This window comes from Eublepharis macularius, chromosome 12, assembly GCF_028583425.1.
Source record: "Eublepharis macularius isolate TG4126 chromosome 12, MPM_Emac_v1.0, whole genome shotgun sequence".
Classification (NCBI taxonomy): Eukaryota; Metazoa; Chordata; class Lepidosauria; order Squamata; family Eublepharidae; genus Eublepharis; species Eublepharis macularius.
The window spans coordinates 41,104,656-41,127,139 of NC_072801.1; the positions used below are offsets into that span (position 1 = coordinate 41,104,656).

A 22,484-nucleotide genomic window follows, 5' to 3' on the forward strand; every position below is an offset into this window, starting at 1 on the left:
AGTCACACAGTGAAGATCCTTGTGCTATGATGGCAGCTGCTGCCAAAGCAACATTTAAAAAAATCTGCACAGCCGATCAAATCTCCAGTGGCCAATCAGAGACCTTGCTGGACTAAAGCCCCACCAACTTTCTAAAAAGTCTTTGCGGACATGAGCAAACATGTCAGTGGGAAACATGGCACTCCTGGGCACCAAGTTGAGGACCCTTGCCTTAGGGCCAAAATACAAGTGACGCCTGACACTAGTTGGACACTTGTCAGCTTCCCTCAAGTTTTGATGGGAAATGTAGTTGAAAAGTCCATTGGACAGCAGTCGGAGAGTCAAGCTGCAAGCCCAGGATGCCTACATTTCCCATCAAAACTTGAGGGAAGCTGACAAGTGTCCAACTAGTATCAGGCGTCACTTGTAGTTTGGCCCTTAGACCTTCTGACCTCTGAATCAAACTTAACATCTCTTATCAACTTAGTACAGAAACTGTGAATCTGATTCGATGAGAGGGGAGGAATAGAAAAGAGGTGTTTCTAAGAGTCTTACTTTGAGTCTGTTCTTGCTGCAGCCTTTGGTGAAACAGTGGGTTAAATGTCCATATTATTTCTTAAGTCCTTTTTCAGCATTTTATACTATTCGTCATTGATTGTGTAGCTGAAAGACTCAGTACCCAGAAGAACTGAATTTTCTGACCAGAACAAATAATTTGTGCTGTTTGTGTAATTTTCCTTGTGGAGAAGGATTATTCAAGTGAGTGAATCCCTTAGCTATTGAAAGTCATATACGAAAAATCGAAGCCACCTTTTTATCAAGTTGGGCCCTTGGTCCATCTCGTTCAATATTGTCTACTCTGAGCAGCAGCAGTTCTCCAGAAGAGAAAAGTCTTTCTAACACCCACAACCTGAGGTCCTTGTAAGTAGAACTGCCAGAGATGGAACCTGGGACCTTCCATGTGGAAAGCAGATCCTCCCCCACAGAGCTACTACCCTTGGTGATGCGTGTTCGTGTCAAGCCAAACTCCATCCTGGAAATGTAACTTCTGCTCTCTACATGTGTGCCAAGTCTCATATTTGTATCTCAGTGTTCTGAGTGAACATTTTTAAAGAAATGGAATTCCAAAAGAGTCAGTGGTTGAACCAAAGGTTTTGCTGGGCCAGTTAGTAAATTCACATCATGGCTTTCTTTCAGGTTCAGCCGGCTCCACTGGTTCTGGAAAAGGTTCATTACTTGCTTTCCTTCCCCAGATCTAACACTGAGTGTCAACTACATAGAGTAATGGAGAAACTACACCTTATGTTAGTGATACTCATTCAGTGGCTTGGGAGCCACCTGTGGCTCTTCAGAGCACCATTCTCCAACATGGCACCCACCCCATATTTCAGGAAGGTGGGCAAGGTTATTTCCCAATGATGTTTACAGGGAGTTTCCAAACTGAAACAGGCATGGGTCAGTGGCAGCCTCCCTGAGGTATGGGGTATTGTGCCAGGGATACAAGTAAAGACCCTGTCCTCTCCAGCAATTCCCCATACTTCTCTGCAGTCTCTGTACTCTCCTCCCAATGTCCAGTTTGCTGCTGGGAGGGGAGCAAGCTGGCCACAGAGAAGTGAGTAAAAACTACCACTGCCATGACAGCCAGATGCCTTTGAGCTACTGCCCCAGTAGTTGCAAACATGCATCCAATAGGAAGTCTCTCCTTTAGTATATTCCAAGTTCTTCTAAGCCAAGCTTTGTCTAAAGTTTCAGATTTTCCTGGTGGCTTGGGATCTCTGTTTCTGGCATTACTGACTGAAATAAATTCCATGCCATTTTTCCTGACTCCCTCTTCAGCACTGTTCTGCAGTGTGGCTTTAAAGGATTACTTGTTGCCTTCAGTTCCTCCTAACAAATTAATTTCAGTAGCAAAATGCTTCCAAAGTCACAGATATCATAAGTGGAGCCCTGGTGGATCAGACCTAGAGTCCATCTATTGAAGCATCCTAATTCCAACCAGATATTTCTGGGAATCCCTCAAAAAGGGAAGTACGGCGACAGTTTTTATGTCCGCAGCATCTAGTCGTTAGTGAGTAATTATGCCGGCAACCCTGTAGCATAGCGGTTAAGTGGCTGGTCCTCAAACCAGCACTATGTTGGTTTGAATTCCACTATTGCATTTAAACTTGATGATCATAGAAATAAAAGGTTTATTTAGCAATAAGCCTAATGCAGTCCATTAAGTAACTGAATGTATACAGGAAAGCATCAGCACCAGTATTTTATATCTTTCAATCGACATAGACAAAAATGTATACAGTTACAAGATCTCATACAGTTCTGTAAACAAACAGCCAATTCTTACAAACAATCAAGTCGAGGTACATGATCTTCTGAACAGTGTGGATTGACAGGTCATAGCCAGCAATCGAAAGGAACACAGTAAGAGTAACATTCTTGGATGGCACCATTAATTTCAAAACATAACTGGGAAAGAATACCCAAGGCCGGGACTGAATACCTCTGGATATAAACAATTCGTCTATGTATAGTGGAAGTAAACTCGCCCTTTTCATGGCCTCCATATTATGATGTTATAATAATTGCAGGAGCAGAAATGCAAAACACAGGGTGTAAGAAGGATTTTCTCACAGGCTTTGAGCAGCCCCGATGAATGAGTTTTAATTGGCAATCGGGGCTACCCCAAAATTCATTAACAAAGACCTGACTCCAGCATTCTCTCTTCCCGGTTATACAGTCCTGTCAACAGGTGATATCGTTGAGTGAAAGTGTGGCTTAGTGGCAAGTATACTACATTTTCTGTTTATTTACTATTTGATTTCCTCCCTTGGATGTCAATGCAATGTAATCCTGTACTACAGAGTAGGAAGGTGGCATGGTTATAGCCCTCTCTTGTCAGATCCGGGAAGCTAAGTAGTGTTGGTACTTGGAAGACTCTGCAGAGGAAAGCAATGGAAAACCACTTCAGCTTCTCACTTGTCTTGAAAACCTCTTGCTCGGGTCACCATAAGTTCCTTGAAACTTGATAGCATTTACATATGTATGTTCATGACCTAATTCTACTACTCCAGCTTGAAAATGAACCCCTTCGAACCCCATCTGGAGAAAGAAAACAAGTAAATGTTTTTAACTATGCTTGTTTCAAAACTATGTTCATTTTGACTTGGCTCTGTCACTATGATTTTAGGGGTTTTCTGGTTGATAGCATTGTAAGCTGTTCTTTGCATTCTTTAAAAATGAACAAGTGGGATATAAATTTTCTAAAAAATGTTTGCAGAAGTCAGAGCGAATGAAGCTGTCAATCTAAAAGGTAGAACCATGTTCTGTTTGGAGCAAGGGGTCTGCAGCTGTGCAATTTGCTAAGAACATTTTTAATTCATTTATACTTTTCTGCCCAAAGAGGACCCGAAGTGGCTCACAACATTATCCTCTTTTCTGCTTTATCAACAAAACAGTAAGAGAGCGTTAAGTAAACTAAAGTCTGTCCTAAGGAGCTCGCAATTTAAAATGTCGATGATAGGACTCACAAGAGGAGCATACCCTCCAGAAAATCAGGGCAGAACTGGCTAGTGAACAGGTTTATTTCATGCCCATGTTGCCTAGACAAGGAAAAACCGAAGCCACGCTCTTTCATCTTTCTCATAATGTCCAGTCTCCTAAGTTCTCCAAAGAATGGAGCTTTCCGCATTCTGCACAGTCAGCTGCCAGTGACTATATCCCAGGGGTATTGCTCATAGGGTTGCATTCAGGAAACAGCTATGAATGACTGTATCAGAATATACAAAATAAAAGACACAGCTGCAGAAACTGTATATGAAAGGCAACATATCCTGGGCATGTGTAGAGCATCTTTGCTAGCTAGCCTCTAATAGAGATGGGCACGAACTGGAAAAAAACCAAACCATGTGATTCGTGGTTAGTCAGATTTCATGAACCATGAACTTTCACGAACCTGCCCCTGGTTTGCGAACTGGTTCGTTTGGTTCATGAAAATGTCACATCCAGGTCAGAAAATCATCACTTCCGGGCCAGCAGAAGTTCACTTCCGGGTCAGCAGAAGGTCTGCAGGAAGTCCATCCCCTGTTGCCTAGGAAACTGATTGATTGGCACCAGGCTGTCTGCAGTGATGAACCAAAAAACGAACCAAATGAACCAGCCTAAAGTTCATGGTGGTTCGTCAGAAATGGGATCTGACAAACCGCTGGTTCACGAACGACAAACCAGCCTAGTTTGTGCTTAATTTTAATTCATATTTCGGTTCATGCCCATCTCTAGTCTCTAACTTAAACTCATCTGTTTTTTGTTTCTAAGAAAGAAAGTACTAGGGCTTTTAAGCCTGTCAACCAAGAAGTTGTGATTTCTAACCTGATGTTTTGACCAAGATTGCTGACAGCCATGTAGGTCCATCTGACATTTTAAAATAATCTTTTTAAAGTCAAAAGAAAAGTTGTGTTTTGTGTGAAAGCGTATTCACACACACATGCTTCCCCATCCCAATAATCTCTCGTGCATTTTGAAATCCATTTTGCTCTGCTTAATTAGATTAAATCTGCAACACTTCCTGGTCTCCATTACATGAAGGCTGCAAAGAGCAGACACTTAATTATCATATTGATTTACACTGTGTAACCTGCCTTTAATCTTCGCAAGAAAGGAGGTCTATAAATGACACAAATAAAAATTACTTCATATTTACCGTCTTCCCAGTGGAGATCCAAAGCAGCTTATGTCATTTTCCTCTCCTCCACTTTATCTTTACAACAACCCTGTGTGGTAGGTTAGGCTGACAGTGTGTGACTGGCTTATCCATTATGCCCTGAAACCACCCTGCCTTCATTTTTTTGACCAGCCTGATCAAGAGTTCTATGAGAGCGGAAAGCTTGCTTGCTACATTATGACAATTTGGTTCTAACAAGGGATATTATACTCGTTGTTTTGAACTGTTTTAATTTTAACCCCATTTTTTTAGGTGGTGTGGTCACTCTGAGAAGAAACATGTTAGAGGTACCTCTCTCCCCCTACATATTAAAAAATGATACCAGAGGTTCAAACCCTGGTTTTGATAAAGCTAAAGAAAGAAAGGTTCCAGCCCCACTTTTTATTCAAAGAAAAATCCAAAACAAAATGCCACACCCTGTCTTACTAGGACCAACCCTTCATTAGGCTAGAATTAGAGAAAAGGGATAGCTAACCTGGATAGTCCAGGTGAGCCTGTTCTCCTCAGATCTCAGAAGCTAAGCCGGGTTGGCCTTGGTTAGTAATTTGATGGGACAGCACCAAGGAAGACCAGGGCTGCAGAGGCAGGCAATGGCAAACCACTTCTGTTAGTCTCTCCAGGAAACCCCACCACGGGTTGCCATAAGTCAACTCTTGACTTGAGGGCTTTCACCACCATCAACACAAAAAAGCAATGAGGCACTACTCCCAAATCTTCAGGAATTTCCCCCAGCATATTTGACAGCCCTACCTCCCTCACAGGGCTGTTGTGAGGATTAAAACGGAAGGATGGATAATGTTGTGCACTGCCCAGAACTTTTTGGATGTGCTGAAGAAATTAAAAAGACACATACAGGCGAATGGAAGCAGAATAAAGAACTCTGCGTTGTTCGGAAACTGGTAAGCCTTTGATCTCAGAAAGCCCTCCTTTCGGCTACATCCCGAGTCTCCGAGAGGACCACGAGGGCTCCGCCCAACGGCTGCTCGGCCGTCGATTGGCTAAAACGCGCGGGGAGAGGCCGGCGCTTTGGAACTTTGGCTTTGCTGTCGCTTCTCCGCGGGGGGCTTGCGATGGCGGTGCCCGGGCTGGTCCTTCTCTTGGCGGCCGTGGCGGCTGGGGCTTCCCGCGCCCCGTGGTGGGAGTCGATCGCCAGACTGCAGCCGGAGGCGGCGGACGAGCGGCAAGCAGCGGCGGTGCGGGAGCTGCTGGAGAGGCTGGTGGGCCCGCGGGCAGCTTCCGGTTTCTCGGTGTCGGTGAACCGCTCCTTGGCCGGGCCGGGCGGACTCGACACTTACCGGTTGAGCTCCAGGACTCCGGGAGTGGTCGACGTCGCCGGTTCCAGCGGAGTGGCTGCTGCTTCGGGGATCTACCGCTACCTGAAGGACTTCTGCGGCTGCCACGTCTCCTGGTCCGGCTCGCAGCTCCGACTCCCGGACAGTCTGCCTCCGGTACCCACCGAGATCCTCGTCACCAGCCCCAACAGGTGATTCGATGCCAGAGGAGGATTTTCTTTGTGCAGCTTTTAATTTTTAAAAAATGTATTCACATGTTCTGATTACGTATTACGTAACATTCAACAACTATATATCTTAACTTGTAGCGCCTTAAAGACTAACAACATTCTCAGTCTCTCGAAAACATGCTGAAATAAATTTACTCTTTAACTTCTTTCATTTATACTCTACCTCTCTCTTCAGTGGGGACCTAGAGCTGCTTACTTTGTTCTCCTTTTCTCCATTTTATCCTCACAACTCTGTGAGGTAGGTTAGGGTAAGAGTGTGCTACTGGCCCAAAGTCACCCAGCAAGCTTCTGTGGAAGAGTGGGGATTCGAACCTGGATCTCCCAGATCCTAGTCTGAGACACTAACTATACTATTGCTTTAATGTGCCAATGGGCTACTGTTTGATTTTCTCAACACAAATTACCCTCCAGAATTAATCACAGACTGCAATCTGTTCATATTTATCTGTTAAGTTATTCTGAATGTATTGTGGCTTACATCTGAGTAAACCCTGCGTGAACCTGATAGGCTTGCGCTGAAAGTCCCAGAATGTTAAAATCATATTGAGAAAATTGTTCATATATCCTATTCCAGTAATATAATGCCTTCATCCAAATATTAGAGAATCCTTTTAAATTTGTGAACTTTCCTAATACATGTACATTTTTCTGTTTCAGCCTATGTTTATAATCCTCTGTAGATACTCTTTCTGGTTTAGACTCTTTCTCTTGTGTATTGTGTTTTCATAGGACTCAGTACATTAATAATAAGCATACCATTTTTTTGTATGGGAATAGATCAAGCTGGGTAGCCATGTTTGTTGTAGTAGTAGACAGTTGGTGTCTGAAGAAGTGAGCTGTGACTCATGAAAACTCATACCCTACCAAAATTGTCTTAAGTCTTATAGGTGCTACTGGACTCTTGCTTTTTTCTCCCGTTTTTTGTATATTCATAAAACATGCCTATTAACAGTTCATATTTTTAAAAGCTAATTGAAGTTATTTCCCCTAAACACTATACACAGAGAGACATACACACGGGAAATGTGATATTGTTGATGCAGATTATGAACATATGTAGAGACTGTATCCTGAAGATACAGTTTTATTTCCTGTATTGACTTGGGCACATCAGGTCTCAGCTTGGGCATGTGATGAAGTGCAAGGAGAACCTCTGAGCATGTGCAGAACACAAAATAAGAGTCAAGCATTTTAAGAACTCTGTTAGGATGGAAATCCCTCAGGCGCTCATGTGGACAGAGAACAGTCCTGGTTGGATTTCTGTCAGAGGCCTGAAGTCTCTATCCATGAAGAAGTTGTGCAGTAGATTGTTTTTGTTAAAAATGGGGACTAACCAAAATATCACAAAAGCAGCACTCAACAGCATTCAAGCTGTTTTGTGATACCTAAGTAGGTTCTAAGAAAAGATACAACAATATGGTTTGCCAAAAGTTTGTCTTGCCACTCTCTCTTGCTAATAAATAACTAGTAGGAAAAAGAGAGGATAATTTCCCCCCTCTCTGGACCAATGCAGTTATTTCAGAAATCAAGACTGGATAGAAAGGGCTTGGAGATCAAAAGACTGGCTTTGACTTCCAAAGCTGCATTTCCAAGTGAGTTTGGGCCCCAGCGCCTTATTTTTGGCATATTCTGGAATACTGGGGGTGGGATTTCTCAGCCGTACACCAAACTCTTTTAGAACATGAAAAGAATGCTGCAGGATCAAACTAACGGCACGACTAGTCCAGCATCCTCCTTTTTTGAAGTGGCCAGCCAGACGCCCCAGGGGCAGGGGCAGAGAGGCTAAAGCCCTCTACTGAGTTCATGGCAGAAACTAGATTTGACCAGTTGGCGTCCTGATTAAGAACTGGATCAGACCAGTGCTCCATCTAGTTCAACATTCTGCCTCGCACAGTGGTCAACCAGTTCCTGTGGAGGGCCAACAAGAGGGCGTAGAGACCAAGGCCTTCTCCTGATGTTGCCCCTTGGCACCGGTTCATCTCTTAGCCATTACCCTGTTGGTTTTAAAGCTAAATTTGGGAGCCAGTCTGGTGTAGCAGTTAAAGTATCAGACTAGGATCTGGGAGTCCTGGATTCAGATTCCCATGCTGCCGTGGAAGCTCACTGGACCATCTTGGATCAGTCCCCCTCTCTCAACCTGACCTACCTCACAGGGTTGTTGTGAGAATAAAATGGGGAAGCACAGAACAATGTACCTAAACTCCTTGGAGGAACGGTGTGATTAAAATGTACAAAATAAACTGTAAGTTCCCTCAGTCTCACTTGTCATCTGGAAAGTGGGTATAATAGTCATAAATTTCATGCTGATTGTATTCAAGTGAATGTTAGCCTAGCAAGGTTTTTAAGTTTCTCTTGGGCCAATAGAAATACAATTGCATAGCTGTTGAATAGTTTTGGCTACGCAGAGCATTTCAAGGGCCTCAACCAAAGCTAATCCAGACACAGCCTTGAAATACAATTGCATAGCTGTTGAATAGTTTTTGCTACGCAGAGCATTTCAAGGGCCTCAACCAAAGCTAATCTAGACACAGCCTTGGTACAAGCACAAATAAAATGTGGGTGATACCTGTCCAAGAAGGGATGGTGTCTGTCCACTCTACAGCTCCTTGCATACTGTTAGCACCATGTCAAAGAATAAAAAAAACCTAACAGGAGGTTGATACTCGAGATTAGCTAGAATGATAGAAATGGCACCAAACATTTTCTCCCTATTTTTAGGAATCTCAGGATTTGGCACGTTCTTAGTAGTAAGTGACCTCCAGTCAAGAATGTTTGGTGGGGGTGGAAGTGGTGAAGGACTGCCAGACAACTCAGGAAGTGTGGTTGTGGGGAGGGGGCTCTTTCCCTTCCCTTTTGTCTCACTGGGTCTAGCCATCCCTGCGATATGAGTGAACATTGGGACACCCACATCCCGTCTGTGCCGCTGTGCTCTTTGCGTGTTGGCAGTCACGTCAGTCTACTGTTCTTGTTCTTTCCAAGGTCAACTCAATTGGCCCTGACATTGCGGGGGAGAGATGGCAAGGGGGCTCGTTAGAGAAGCCGTCTCTTGGCTTGTAAGAGCCTGGCAGGAACACTGATGTTGGCTGGGTGCACGTAGAGCCTTGTGTGACCCGATTCTCCATGCCGCATGAAAAAGGGAGAGGCTACTGGTATGTTGGTGCTGGAAGGCACTCTTCCCATGGAGAGCAGGGGAGTTCTGGGAGAACCATCACCCAGGGGCTTTGCTTGCCACTTGAAGCACCAAAGCACAGTTCATTATTTTTATTTTATTTACTTAATGTATATTTACTTAATGTAAATATGTAATGTAAGTACTTCATGTACTTTTTCCCTAATGGGGACTCAAATTGGCTTCCAGTATTCTCCCTTTCTCCATTTTATCCTCACAACAACCCTGTGAGGTAGGTCAGGCTAAGAGAGTATGATTGGTCCAAGGCCACTCAGCAAGCTTCCATGGCAGAGTGGGGATTCAAACCTGGATCTCCCAGATCTTAGTCAAGCATTCTAACCACTGCTTCATGCTGGATCTTTAGGCAGAGCTCTTGTGGTAAGGGTAACTTTGTTTATAATAACACACTGGTGCCATTTACTGTTAGTGTATTAAGCACATCTTAGCATCTGCTTCTGTCCTAGCACAAAGGCCCTACTTGTGCAGCCTGGTGAGCCTTGCATGAGTCAGGCATAGGCAGAGGGAACATGGGTTGCCTTGAAACACAGCCCTGTCCATCTCAGCAGGACTAGGCCTTTCCCGCATCTTTGTACAACCTGTGGGGCAACCTCAGATATCAACTGTGGCAGGGATTTGAGGATCACCCACACTGGAACAACGGTCCATGTAGGGTGTGTGTTTAAGTAAAAAAACATGCCACAAGAAAGTTACAATCTGCATGAATTTTGCATATTGGCTGTTTTTGCATAAGTTCTAATATTTATCAATAATAATAATAATAATCCCCATTTGCCAGCTTTTTTTCTCCCCAAATAACTGGAAATCCTGCTTTTGACTGCAATTTCCACTCACTTCAGTTTGCAAAACGACATCAAATAGTCCATTGCTCTTCCTCTTGAGCTCACCTTTGTCACCTGACTGGGGGCATGATAATCCTCTGGCTTTTCTCTGACCCCAGAAACTGTGGGAATGGTAGTTCTGCAAAAAGCCTTGGTATCTTCTGATGGAGATTAGTTAGTGACCTTCAAAAACCACAGTTCCCAGGATCCTTTGGGATAAAAACTGAACATTTTTCTATCAGAACCCTAAAGTTGGACTAGACCACAAGGGTCTAGGCCTCTCCGAGAAGGCAGGCTCCCCCCATTCATCTTGGAAAACCTGGCTGCAGTGTTTCTCAAACAGAGAGCAGTTGCAACATAGAAAAAGTGTGATAGCGGCAAACAATTTCAGATGGTGTGAGCAAGTGAGCCAAGCCACCTGCTACCTAGGAAGGCAGATCCAAAGTCTCTGGTAACTGTATTATTCTTTCTCTCCAGGTTCCGCTTCTACCAAAATGTCTGCACTCAAAGCTACTCCTATGTCTGGTGGAACTGGGAACGGTGGGAACGAGAAATTGATTGGATGGCCCTCCACGGCATAAACATGGCGCTGGCATTCACTGGGCAGGAAGCAATTTGGCAGCGGGTGGAGTAACTGATTTTTATTTTATTCTATAAATTTATCATTTCATTTTTTTCTTTTAAAAATCCTGATTTTTAGATTTAAAAAACTCTCTGAAAGCAGCTTCCGTCAATTAAAATGCAGTATACAAAACCTCAGTACCACTATAATAACTGAGAAGAAGGCAAGCAGAGTCCTCTAGCTTAGGATATTAAAGATGAGGCACACAAGGGGAGAGGAGGAGGAAGCTGGAGTAATTTTAGTCGGATAGTGCCAGAACCCAAAGGCGAGCTGTTGTCAAACATTGGCATTTGGCTTTGATTCATCTTTGGGTGGGTCTAATCAGCCTTGAGAAAGGCACATAAAAGGAAAATTTTTGAAGTGTAATTAAGTTGCTGTGCACCTTCATTTACTTATATACTTTAAGTAAGTCTATTTGGTTAGTACCAGTTCATGTGCACCCAGGTGCTTAAAATACTTGCTGTTTTTGGTAAGGAATGTTAAGCAGAAAGAATGAATGGTTTGAGATTGGAAAGAGCTTCAAGGGCAGTGGTTGGGGACTGTTTAGTATTTGAAACGCTTATATTCCACCTTCCCCTGCATTAAAGGGGACTCAAAGTTGAGGATGTTTGTAGGATAACAAAGCACAAATGTGCGTGTATGCATATCATTTCCAAAGTCCAGCATCACTGTGGCATGTGGGTTTTGACTGTCAGCTGTCCCACTGCAGCTATATAGCTTTTCAGCCATAAAAGTCAGAAACCTGTTTTGAATAGATCATGATGGGTAGCCATGTTTGTCTATAGCATTAGAAAAAAGCAAGAGTCCAATAGTACCTATAAGCAGTCCTTTTTTCTGGGGGGACGCAGGGGGACACATACCCCTAAACATTTTGTGAATCTAATGGGAGAAAGTAAAAATTTTAAAATGTTGGAATTCCCACTAAACCAACTCCAAACGTATTATGGTGATTTTCTTGAGTCAAACATTTTTTTTGGAAAAAAAAGCACTGCCTATAAGACTAACAAAATTTGTGATAGGATATGTGCTTTTGTGAGCCACATCTGAAGAAGTATCTGAAGAAGTGAGCTGCAGCTCACGAAAGCTCATACCCAACCACAAATCTTGTTAGTCTTATAGGTGCTACTGGGCTCTTGCTCTTTTCTACTGTTTGGAATAAAAAATGAAAAACTTTAGAAGGAAGGGAAGGGAGGGAGGAAGGAAGGAAACCGAACATCTCAAGATGTTTTGTTGCCAAGTAGGCCCCCTCCCCTGCTTTAAAGCCTGCCATGGACTGTGTTAAAGTTTCCTGCATTGCTGTTTTACTGCTACACCAAAGACTGCTTTACACGTGTGTGTGTTAATACACGTGTCAGTTTCCTGCCTGCGTGTCAATTACCCTGCTGCTGCTATAGACTGTGTAGTTTACTGACTCCATGTTTGGATAACTGCACAAAGGACTCTCTTTCTGGGCAACCCTGCCCTGACCTGTATCTGGATTTCCCAGTGTGCATTTGGACTGTGTGCCCCGTGCCTGCAGTGCCATCTACCACGGACCGTGCCTGTTCTTTGCCTTGGACTGTGTTTTAAAGTGTTGTTCCCCCTGCCTCCATGGAAGCCTGCCTCATATGGGCCCAAGCCGCTGCTAGCAGCCGGGCGCCCGCCGGGGAAACCTCCAGCGAGCCTGGCTAGGCGCTCCCTGGTCAGTTCCCGCCTGGAGCCTCCCGCGAGCCGGCCCCCGAGCTTGCCCTCGCTACCGGGCAGCCTGCTATCCAGCCCCAGCTATGCCCAGCCGGCATCCATGTTCTCAGGCAGCCAGAAGACCCTGGGAAGAAGACGGCTTTGGGAAGCCATTTCGGCGAAGCGGGCACACCACGTCCGCAGCGAGAGCCCCTCGCCCCGCTCTGCATATCTTAGGAGCCGCCCCGGAGAAGAACTAAGTGCCGACCATCCCAAGCACTTAGAGAATGCATCTCAAAGAAACCTCCGCATTCCAGAAGCTGATGACATCAGGACAAGCCCTGTCCGCTGGAACATCCTTTCAGCCCACTTGGATTTCCCCCTCCCTCTTTTGTCCCCTCTTCCTGAGGTGTCACTTATCACAATCTGATTACCAAAGTAGCCCATTAGACCCTTTGTTTTAAACTGTGAGAACCACCAAGTACAGCACCAGCCCCAGGGTACGTTTTGGGGTATTTAAGCCGGCCTCTCAGACCGCATGGTGCTCGTGCCATTCCCGTCCTGTCCCAGCCAGGCGCGTGCCATCCTATCCAGACTTCCTTGCTGTCCGTCTGTGGTTCCAGTGCTGGCATTGGACCACCCCCCCTCGCTGCTGTGTCTCTGCTTCGCTCCAGGATAAGTGAGTATCCCCCCTATCATCGTTGGGAACCAGCTAATGCGAACGTCTCTGTATTTCCTACTCTGTATTTCCTAGATCTTGTGTGTTCCTTGTATGATTGTGCAAGTTAGGCTTACGCCACACTAAATACACGTGTTTGGAATTTATTTGTTGTCTGCCTCTTTTTCACTAGAGTGTCTGGGATCGGGACCTCCGTATACATAGGTTATGATCCGCGCTTAATATTAAGTTACAGACTGCTATAGCTAATTCCCCATTATAATAAAGAGCAGTTCTGGTAACAGTTTACTGGTGGAGAATGCGGGCATAACCCGGTTCGTGTGAATGCACGTGAGTCGACACGCGTGTTTTCGGCGAACTGACTTAGAGGAAAATTTTCCAGACCTCTGTGTAAAGAGTGCAATTTAGCTCAGGGAATTAAAAAGTGTGAGTGTGTGTGGCTCTAGCGAGCATTTCTATCTTGTGGGTTGGCTTTTCCCCATTTCCTCCTTCAGCCAGCTTTGGACTACTTGCCTTTTGTGGTGCACCGCGAGGCCCTCCAGCCGTTATAACCGGTGTACTGTGGGTGAGGACCTCTGAACTGGTGAAGTTCCTGGCCACTTTCCGGGCCGCCTAAACGCGTCTATGTGGGTGGGATCCCAGAAGTAGGCTCTAGATATATACGCATATATACATTCTGAAGCAGCACATATAAAACTCTCTTCCGCCCTCCCCCGTCTCTCCTAAGTCCGTCCAAACCCCGTTCCTGCCAGCACTTAGGCTTCAATCCCCGCTCCGGAGGAAACGTGAAGGGATCGTTAGTCCATTTGGTCAGTTTAGCTTTGGGAATCTGAAGCCAGGTTCCTGAAGCCCCGCGGCAGCCGGCCGCACCGTGCTTAAGAGTTTTAAGGTAGACTCTTGGGCACCTTTCCGCTTGCGAGTTTTAAGTCAGACTCGTGGGCGCATTTTTGCTTGGGAGTTGTTTGAACTCTTGAGCGCTTTTTCCGCTTGGGAGTACCGTAGTTTTACTCCTGGGCACTTTTGCTTGGGGACTTGCAGAGGCAGTCCTTGAGCGCATTTAGTCTTTTGGTCGAGGCTTGGAGACAGTTTAACCGTTTGTCTCCGAGCACGAGGCCTGGGGACACTTTGAGTACAGTTCTTGGGCAGAGAGCTTGAGAGCATTTGTAGCTTCTGAGCAGAGGCTTGGGAGCATTTCTGGTTGCCTGAGCAGAGGCTTAGGAGACCCCTTAGTTGCAGCTTCTGAGCAGAGGCTTGGGAGCATTCCTGGTTTTCTGAGCGCATAGGCTTGGGAGACCCCTGAGCTTTGGTTTTCCGAGCATAGGCGTGGGAGACCCCTGAGCTTTAGCTTCTGAGCAGAGGCTTGGAAGCACTGAGCTTTTTTGTTCTTGGGCTTAGAGAGCTTGAGAGCACCCTCTGAGCCAGTAAACTTTTCCTGGTCCCGTGGCTTGTAGGCAAGCTTAAAACGGGAATAGGAATTTTTTTTTTTCCTTCTCCCCCGGTGGAGGAGAACCGAGTGTAGGACCCTTAAAAATACCCTTTGAACCTAAAAGTAGAACCTTAAAACCCCCTGGTAAAAGCCCTTGAGGACCTGAGGGAAGGATAAACCTCCCAAAAGGGACATAGAGAGGAAGAAGTTGTTAAAACCCTTGAGCAGCTTTAATCGCCCCACCCCTGGTGTCGCTGATCTACTCTTTAACCTCCCCCAAGGTCAGCCTTAAACGAAAGTAAAAATGTACCGGGCAAACCCCACCGTGCCCCGCCTGGAGAAGTGGCTAGTGAAGAAGGGAGATTGCCCCTGGGAAGCCGGTTCCTTCAAGGGACCCGACCCACTCCAGGTAGTTAGAAGCGCCTTCCAGGACTTCTGTGACAAGGAGAAACCTAGGTCTAGCAAGAAAGATAGATATGGAGCCTGGGCACTTTTCACCGCCCTGCAGGACAGCGTGTCCCTAATTAGTAAGTTGCACTCAGCGCAGGAGGAGCTAGAGGAGAGGTCAGAACGAGAGCAGGACGCCTTGCGTCTAGAAATCCAGACTCTCAGGACTAAGCTAACCGAACAGGAGAGAGACCATGAGGAAAAGGCAGTTGAGTGGCGCGCTGAACGCGTCAATTTCATATTGGAAAAACAAGGATTAACCACTGCCCTTCAGGACGCCCAGCACAAGGCTGAAGCGGCCTCCGCTCGTGCCGATATGGCTGAGCATGCAGTAATCGAGGGACAGGAAAGAATCGCTAAGCTAACCCATGCCGCCCAGTTCATGGCAGAGCACAATCACTCCAAGGTAGCTTCTGCGGACCACTCCGCCTGCAAGAGGGAGCTAGAGGCCCTAAAGCAGCACCTGGGGATGCAGCAGGCCGTAATCTCCGCCGTGCATCCCGCAGCCCTCTTGGCCCTCCCCGAAGGTAGTACCGACAGTTGGTCACCTCCTTCGCCCCAGCCCGAGGAAGCTCCACAGCCCCTCCATCCGATAGTTACCAAAGAAATTGTCACCACAGACGAGGATGGCAGGAAGACAGACCGGGTCATTAAGGAAACCCGCAATTGGAGGCCTGATGAGCTCCAAGCCATAGCGGACCGAATGGGACCCCTGAACCGAGACTCAGCTATACAATGGTTTGCACACGTGACCATGTCCCAGCCCTCCGCCAGTGGCTCCGATGTAGCTCAGCTGGCTCGCCATTGTGCCAGCCCCGAAATAGTCACCTCTCTTAACGCATATATTTCTAACCGGAGACTAGCCACTCGCAGTCAGTATGGTGCCATGAAAGAGTTGTGCGCATTCCTATGGCCCACCAAGAGTTTAAAGGCCCTGTATATTGCAGAGTCTCAAAAACCCGGAGAAGATCCAGAGGCATATTTAGCCAGAAAGCAACTCCTAGCCGAACTAGCAGACGAGGTAGATTTAGACTTGAGCGACATGCCGGACTTCGACGACTTAGAATTTAGGAGGGCAGTTATAGATGGACTCAACAGCACCACTCGCCTAGCCCTAGCAGGAGTAGAGCCCGGGAGCATTACATGGGGAGAGCTGGAATCCCGCATCAGGAGCATTGCTGGCCTGTTGCGAGAGACCGGCGCCATCCGCCATGTGAAGTCCCCGGCCTCTCGTAGAAAGGAGAGCGAGCCGATAAGTGCAGTCACCTATGCCAATCATGGCCCCCACTCTCAGTACCGACCGCAGGGACGCAGCCCGTACCCGGAGGCAAGGGGAGGGATCCTGAGGGGAAGGAGCAGTAGCTTTAACCGGGGAAGAGGACCAAGGGACTACCGCCCGGGAGTTTCCTTTGCGCCCACCCCGAGTTACAGTTCCTCCTCCCAGCAGGGACCCCACGAGCCCCGATCACAGGATGCGCCCTTAGCCCCTTCTCACTCGCGAGCATCACACCCGTACAATCATCAGGTCTACCCGCCTCCAGATCAGTCTAACGCTTGGGGAGCATCGCAGGGCGACCACGAGGGATACCGGGACCGCGGCAGCACGCCCCAGTCCAGGGACCCCCTCCGTTGGGAACTATGGATGCGCCTCAAAAACATTGGAGCGAACATGGAGCTATTCGATGGAAAGCCCACGTCCGTTCTAATGAAGGCGATCATGGAATGGGAAGACCAGCAGCAGCCCCCAGTACCCCCGTCGGCGCCCCCTTTACCGCCAGACCCTCCCTTCTCGAGTCCCCCGATAGCTGCGGTCCGGGAACGTCCGAGCCCCAACAACCCCTTTAGAGGAAGCGCCGCTTCCACCGACCAGGGCGCAGGATCAGAATAGGGTTGCCCCGAGTCCCAGTCTCCCTCCGTGGGCATAGTTGCCAAACTAAAGCCGGACACATGGGGGAGACCGACAGTGAAGGCAGGGATCGGGACTCCCGGGGAAAAGAAGAAGCCTGCCACTCTCCTCATAGATACCGGAGCTTCACTTAATATACTCCGGCCCACCTTAGTCACTACGGGAACTCAGACCCCCACCACCATGCAGCTCGCCGGTTTTGGAGGCGGCATGCAGGAATCCCCGGTCTGGCAGGATATCCCCCTCTCCGTTGGGAACCTGGCCACCCGGATTTCGGCATGCGCAAACCGGGGAGAAGATGATGGACTTTTGGGCATGCCATTTTTTTCGTGCCGAGGGACTGACCATTGACTTAGCGAACGGGCTCCTGTGGCGCATCCCAGGAGGCCCAGACTTCGTCAATGCAGTCCATCGATGCGCAGCCCTTAAGGCCCCCCTTCCTCTCGCCCCCATTACAGGAGACCCCTGGGCTCAGGACTTTCCCGAAGTGTGGGTGACAGACAAGGCCGAGTGTGGGATAGTGAAGGGCGCCTGCGTCCTGATTGAAGGAAAGGACCCCCCTCCCCAACGACAGTACAAGTACCCAGCGGAAGCTGAGGCAGGGATAGCCAAGACTATAGAAGGACTCCTTGAGTGGGACGTCATACTCCCGATGCAGTCCATCTGCAACGCCCCATTGTGGCCAGTTCTAAAAGCAGATGGAGTGACTTGGAGAATGACGGTCGACTTCCGTGCCCTGAATGCCACCACCCCTCCAGTTGCCCCGGTTGTGGCCAAGTACAATGAGATCCTGACGGCCATTGCCGCTGGGTCCCGGTTCTACTCGGTCATAGACCTGGCCAACGCTTTCCACTCCATCCGGTTGCATGAGTCTTGCTGGTACAAGTTCGCGTTCACTTTCCGCGGCCAGCAATACGCATTCAAACGGACACCCCAGGGATTCCACTCCAGCCCCAGTATTTGTCATGCCTATGTAGTTCAGATGTGGGAACGCCTCCAACCCTCCTCGAGGCCCCACATACTGAGCTACGTGGATGACATTTTAGTCCACGCCCCCACGGAAGAATTAGCCCGCCAAATCACCAGGGAAGTCCTGGAACTCCTCCGCGAGACTGGGTTCAAGGCAAGCAGGGAAAAGGCCCAATTGGTTCAGACCAGCGTCAAGTACCTGGGTCTGACCCTGGGACCCGAGGGTCGCACCCCGGACGCCCAGAGAATGGAGGTCATTTCCAAGCTGCCTGCACCCACCGATGTCCCCTCCCTCAGAGCCCTTCTAGGAACTTTTAACTTCTCCCGAGACTTCATCGAGTCCTTTGCAGACAAAGCTCGCCCCCTTTATGCTCTCCTCAAGAAGAACACTCCCTGGGAGTGGGGACCGGAGCAACAGACAGCCTTAGCCGAGCTGAAGCGCAGTCTGGCCGCAGCCCCGGCCCTAGCCCATCCAGATGACACCCAGCCGTTCTTTATTCAGTTAGCAGTGTCAGACAAGAGCATAGGAGCCACGCTCACCCAGCAGCAAGCGGGAACCGCTAGGGTAGTAGCCTATGCCTCTCGCAACCTAACCCCAGTAGAGGCCAAGTTCAGCCCATGCGAAAAGACTTGCCTTGCTCTAGTTTGGAGTCTGACCCATTGGGAGTTTATCATAGGAGGTTCACGCACAATAGTTCAAACGGCTCACACGCCCCTCAAATATATTCTGTCTGGCAAGATACAAGATGGACAAGTCTCAAACGCCCGCATAGCACAGTGGACCCTGGCCCTGGTCAACCGCGGAGTAGAGTTCAAAAAGGAAACCACTGAGCCACCAGCCCCCTATGGCCTGTTAGTAACCGGGACCGAGCACGAGTGCCCCCTGGACCCGCCACCGCAGGTTGTCTGGCCAGTCACTTGGGGAGTCCCGCTAGAGGAAGCCCGACAGAACGGCTTCACATGCTGGTTCTGTGACGGCTCCTCCTTTCACGTTGGAGGCTCCCCTCGGACAGACTACGGCGCCGTGCGAGTGAGCGACGCCTATACTCTCAAAGGTCCAGCCCGCCCCCATTCCAGCCAAGCGGCTGAGGTGCAAGCGCTTCTGGCAGTGCTTGAGTTTGAGCCCCCAGAAAGCCCACTTGCCATTTACACAGACTCGGATTGGACGGCCAAAGCCGCCACAGTCTGGCTCCCGGTGTGGCAGAATCAGGGGTGGAGAGCTAGTGATGGGAAACCCGTAGCTCACCTACAGCTATGGCAGCAAGTAGCAGCACTCCTTCAGTCCCGCTCAGGCCCAACGCAGGTTACCCATGTCAAGGGACACCAGAAGACAAATTCAGAGACCGCTTATTGGAATGACCAGGCAGACCTCGCAGCCAAGGCAGCCGCCACTGAAAATGCTCCCCTATCGGAACCAGCCACCGATTGTCCCCTACACCCTGTCACCACCCGGGCACAAGCCCGCAGCCAGGCTCAGGGAACCGCAGGGACACTAGACCTAGCACAACTACAGCTATCTGACCCAGAAGTAGCTGACCTCCTAACCACAGGAAGAGATCAGACAGGAAGACTAATGATCCGAGAAGAGGAAGGCATAGTTTGGGCAGTAGATACAGCCGGCGAACGCCACTGGGTAGTGCCATTGGAAGTTAGGGCTGACTTAATTCAGTTTGTCCACGAGCAGGGACACCGAGGCAAGGACCTGACTCTGGAAAGGGTAAAAGAGGTTGGATGGTGGCCTGGCATGCGCACTGAAGTAGCGCAATGGGTAGACAACTGTCTGTCCTGCGCTATGGTCAATGCAGACCCCACCGGACCTAGAGCTCCCCTCCAGCATCAGAGAATTGACGGACCATGGGCTCGCATACAAATTGACTTTATCGGCCCCCTTCCCCCCACTCCTCGCGGCAATCGCTACTGTCTCACTGTCATAGACCCCTTTAGCAAATGGGTCGAAGCATTTCCTTGTAAGCGCAACAATGCAGCCACCACAATGTCTTTTCAAGATGGGGCATCGTGAGAGTCATGGACTCCGATTTAGGCTCACACTTCATCGGAGAAGTCACACAGGAGCTTTGCAAGGCTTTTCCACATAGCCGGCCACCCTCAAGCTTCGGGCGCCATAGAAAGAACCAACCGGACCCTCAAGGAGGCTCTCCGCAAAATGGTTCGCTCCTCCGGGAGAGACTGGGATGAAAAACTCCCCATAATCCTAATGGCCATCAGAGGCACCACCGCAGTTCACGGGCTCACACCCCATATGGTAATGACAGGGTGAAGAATGCAGCTCCCGGAAGCCTTCTGGCTAGATACGCAGCTCCCTTCCGATATGCAGCCCGTAGTGATTAATGACGCTTGGGTCCAGGATCTGCTCTCATCCATACACGCCGTCCACATGCAAGTGGCCCAGAAATTGGGCACCGCTCAGAAAGATATGGACCGCAAATTAGGATGGGTCAGGAACCCCAGGCAGTGGGAGGAAGGACAGCTCGTTCTGTACAGGAAGTTCTCGCAAAAGGCGCATTCACTAGCAGCCAAATGGCAAGGCCCAGTCCCCATCACGAAAAGAGTCTCCCCAGCCGTCTATCAGGTAGCTATCCAGAGAAAGACAGGAGGCACTTGGCTAAAATACTTTCACGCCTCTCAGTTAAAAGAATGGAAAGGGAAGCCGCTCCAATCCGCCCCTCCTGTGTATGACCCTGGGGGAGCCGCCACCTGCCCAGCCCCCCTCTGCCCAGTGATCCGCCAGATATCCCTTCACCCTGGGCCAGAGATACCCTGTGTCCCCTTAGACCAGACCTTTGTAGCTTTAGTATAAAAGAAACAGTAGAATATGTAGATATAGGTGTGAATGTCAAAAGTTTTTCCAGTTCTATTCTTTAACTTTATTAGGCGGGCCCCACAGTTGGGACCCTTGGGGAAGACACGGCAACCAAAGCCAAATAGGACCACCACCGAGAGTGATTCTTAATTGGATTGTAAGCCGCATGTTCGGGAAAAAATTGCACAGGCAAAAGAGAGTTGCTGTGTGTGAAAGTGGTTGGAGAGGCTTTAGCCCAAAGGTGCATACATTCTTTCGAACATAGTGGAACCACCAAAAAAGGTGATCCCTGTATTCGAAAATATATCACCCGCCGTGCTGGTGAAGATCCCGCATCTACGTAGATTCGGGGTCTCACCTGCCAGACCCACGCTTTCGCATGATGGTCGGCTTTGGCTTTGAGGGCCGTGCCTCCCCTGGAAAAGGACCCCCCGAAGACCCAACATCCCTCTTTTACTAATGTTCATATTCGTCATGGTGAGTTGCTATACGGCGCCACCATCTAGTACGCTTTAGTGCAAAGGTAAAAGACCCGCCAGTATTTTGTAAATATGTTACCCCTGGAATGTGTTATTGAGGTGCGTTCGCCACGCACAAGGGGCAGCGTGCCTCATTTACATAGCCAGGATCCCCCGCGCCAAGATGACCCCCGAACAACCCAGACACAGTGGCGCCGGCAGATCTCGGCCGCCTCCGCCGCTTTTCGATAAACGCTGCCGAGCACCTTCGGCTCCACTTCGGCCCTTTCCGCCAGCAACTGCCCGCCACGTCCAATGTAATCTTTTCCCTTGCCCGTAGCGTATAAGGGAAAAGAAGGGGGGGAGACATATTGAAGTTATAGTGAAGCCCTGCCAGGCCTCCCAAGTGAAGGCTCCCCGAAAGTACCCCACACCCATATGCTTCATGCTCCGTGTATTTTTCTTTTTTTTTTTTTGCTCAGTGTATTTTTCTTGCTCAGTGTATCCTTTTTTAAACCAGAAAACGGGGCCTCCCGAGGGAGTCCCTCCAAAAATTGGTTGTCCTGCAAACATATGACGAGGGCCTATTTTTGAAAAATTAAAACAAGGGCCCCCGTCTGCAGCAACCCTTATAGTTGTTGGAAACCGCTCTCTAGGTTTTTTTCGTTTTGAGGCGGCAAGGCCAGGCCAAGCCGGACCGATAGCTCTCAGCCCGCAAAATAAAAATAGCCCGCCACCGAGCAAGGGGCACCTGAAGGCCACATAGTCTAGGCACCCAGGGACCCCTGGGGCGAGTTTGCATAATCCCGCCTAACGCACAGCCGACCCTTGCTCGACGCAAAGACGTTCCCCCTTGAAATATACATGCTTTAGAAAGAAACCTCCGCACAGGAGTCCCCCAGAGCAACAAGCTGGAAGGCTCGCTTAGTGCTCCGGGACTTCTCGTTCGAACCCCGCTTAACATACAGTGCTGGCAGAAATACGCCCTCCTTTTCCCCACTTCACTTCATTTATTTTTGCTGCAATAAACTCAGGGAACCTGTACTTATATCCGCAGGTCTCCCCAGGATATTTTCACTACAGAAAGGAAAGGAAGGCCAGGAGATGAGGCACCTGGCTACTCTGTGTTTGCTCGTGCTGGCAGGCACCCTAACAGAGGGACGCCCGTCCAAATTAATGCCCTACCCCCACTGGAGATGTATCAATACCCTGGCAGGGAATGAAATGATGGTCTGCAAGGTTGTGCAGCAGAGCAATATGACCACCCCCAC

General features: G+C 48.6%; 1 protein-coding gene across 1 annotated transcript in view; it reads left to right on the forward strand.

The window, feature by feature from the left end:
• Positions 1 to 5,766: 5,766 nt before the first annotated feature.
• Positions 5,767 to 22,484, forward strand: part of NAGLU (N-acetyl-alpha-glucosaminidase) — a 32,580-nt gene continuing 15,862 nt past the window's right edge. Inside the window, exons 1-2 of the mRNA XM_054993233.1 lie at positions 5,767 to 6,179; positions 10,704 to 10,851. Of these exons, the coding sequence (XP_054849208.1) occupies positions 5,767 to 6,179; positions 10,704 to 10,851 (561 nt within the window). The remainder of the gene's footprint in view (positions 6,180 to 10,703; positions 10,852 to 22,484) is intronic.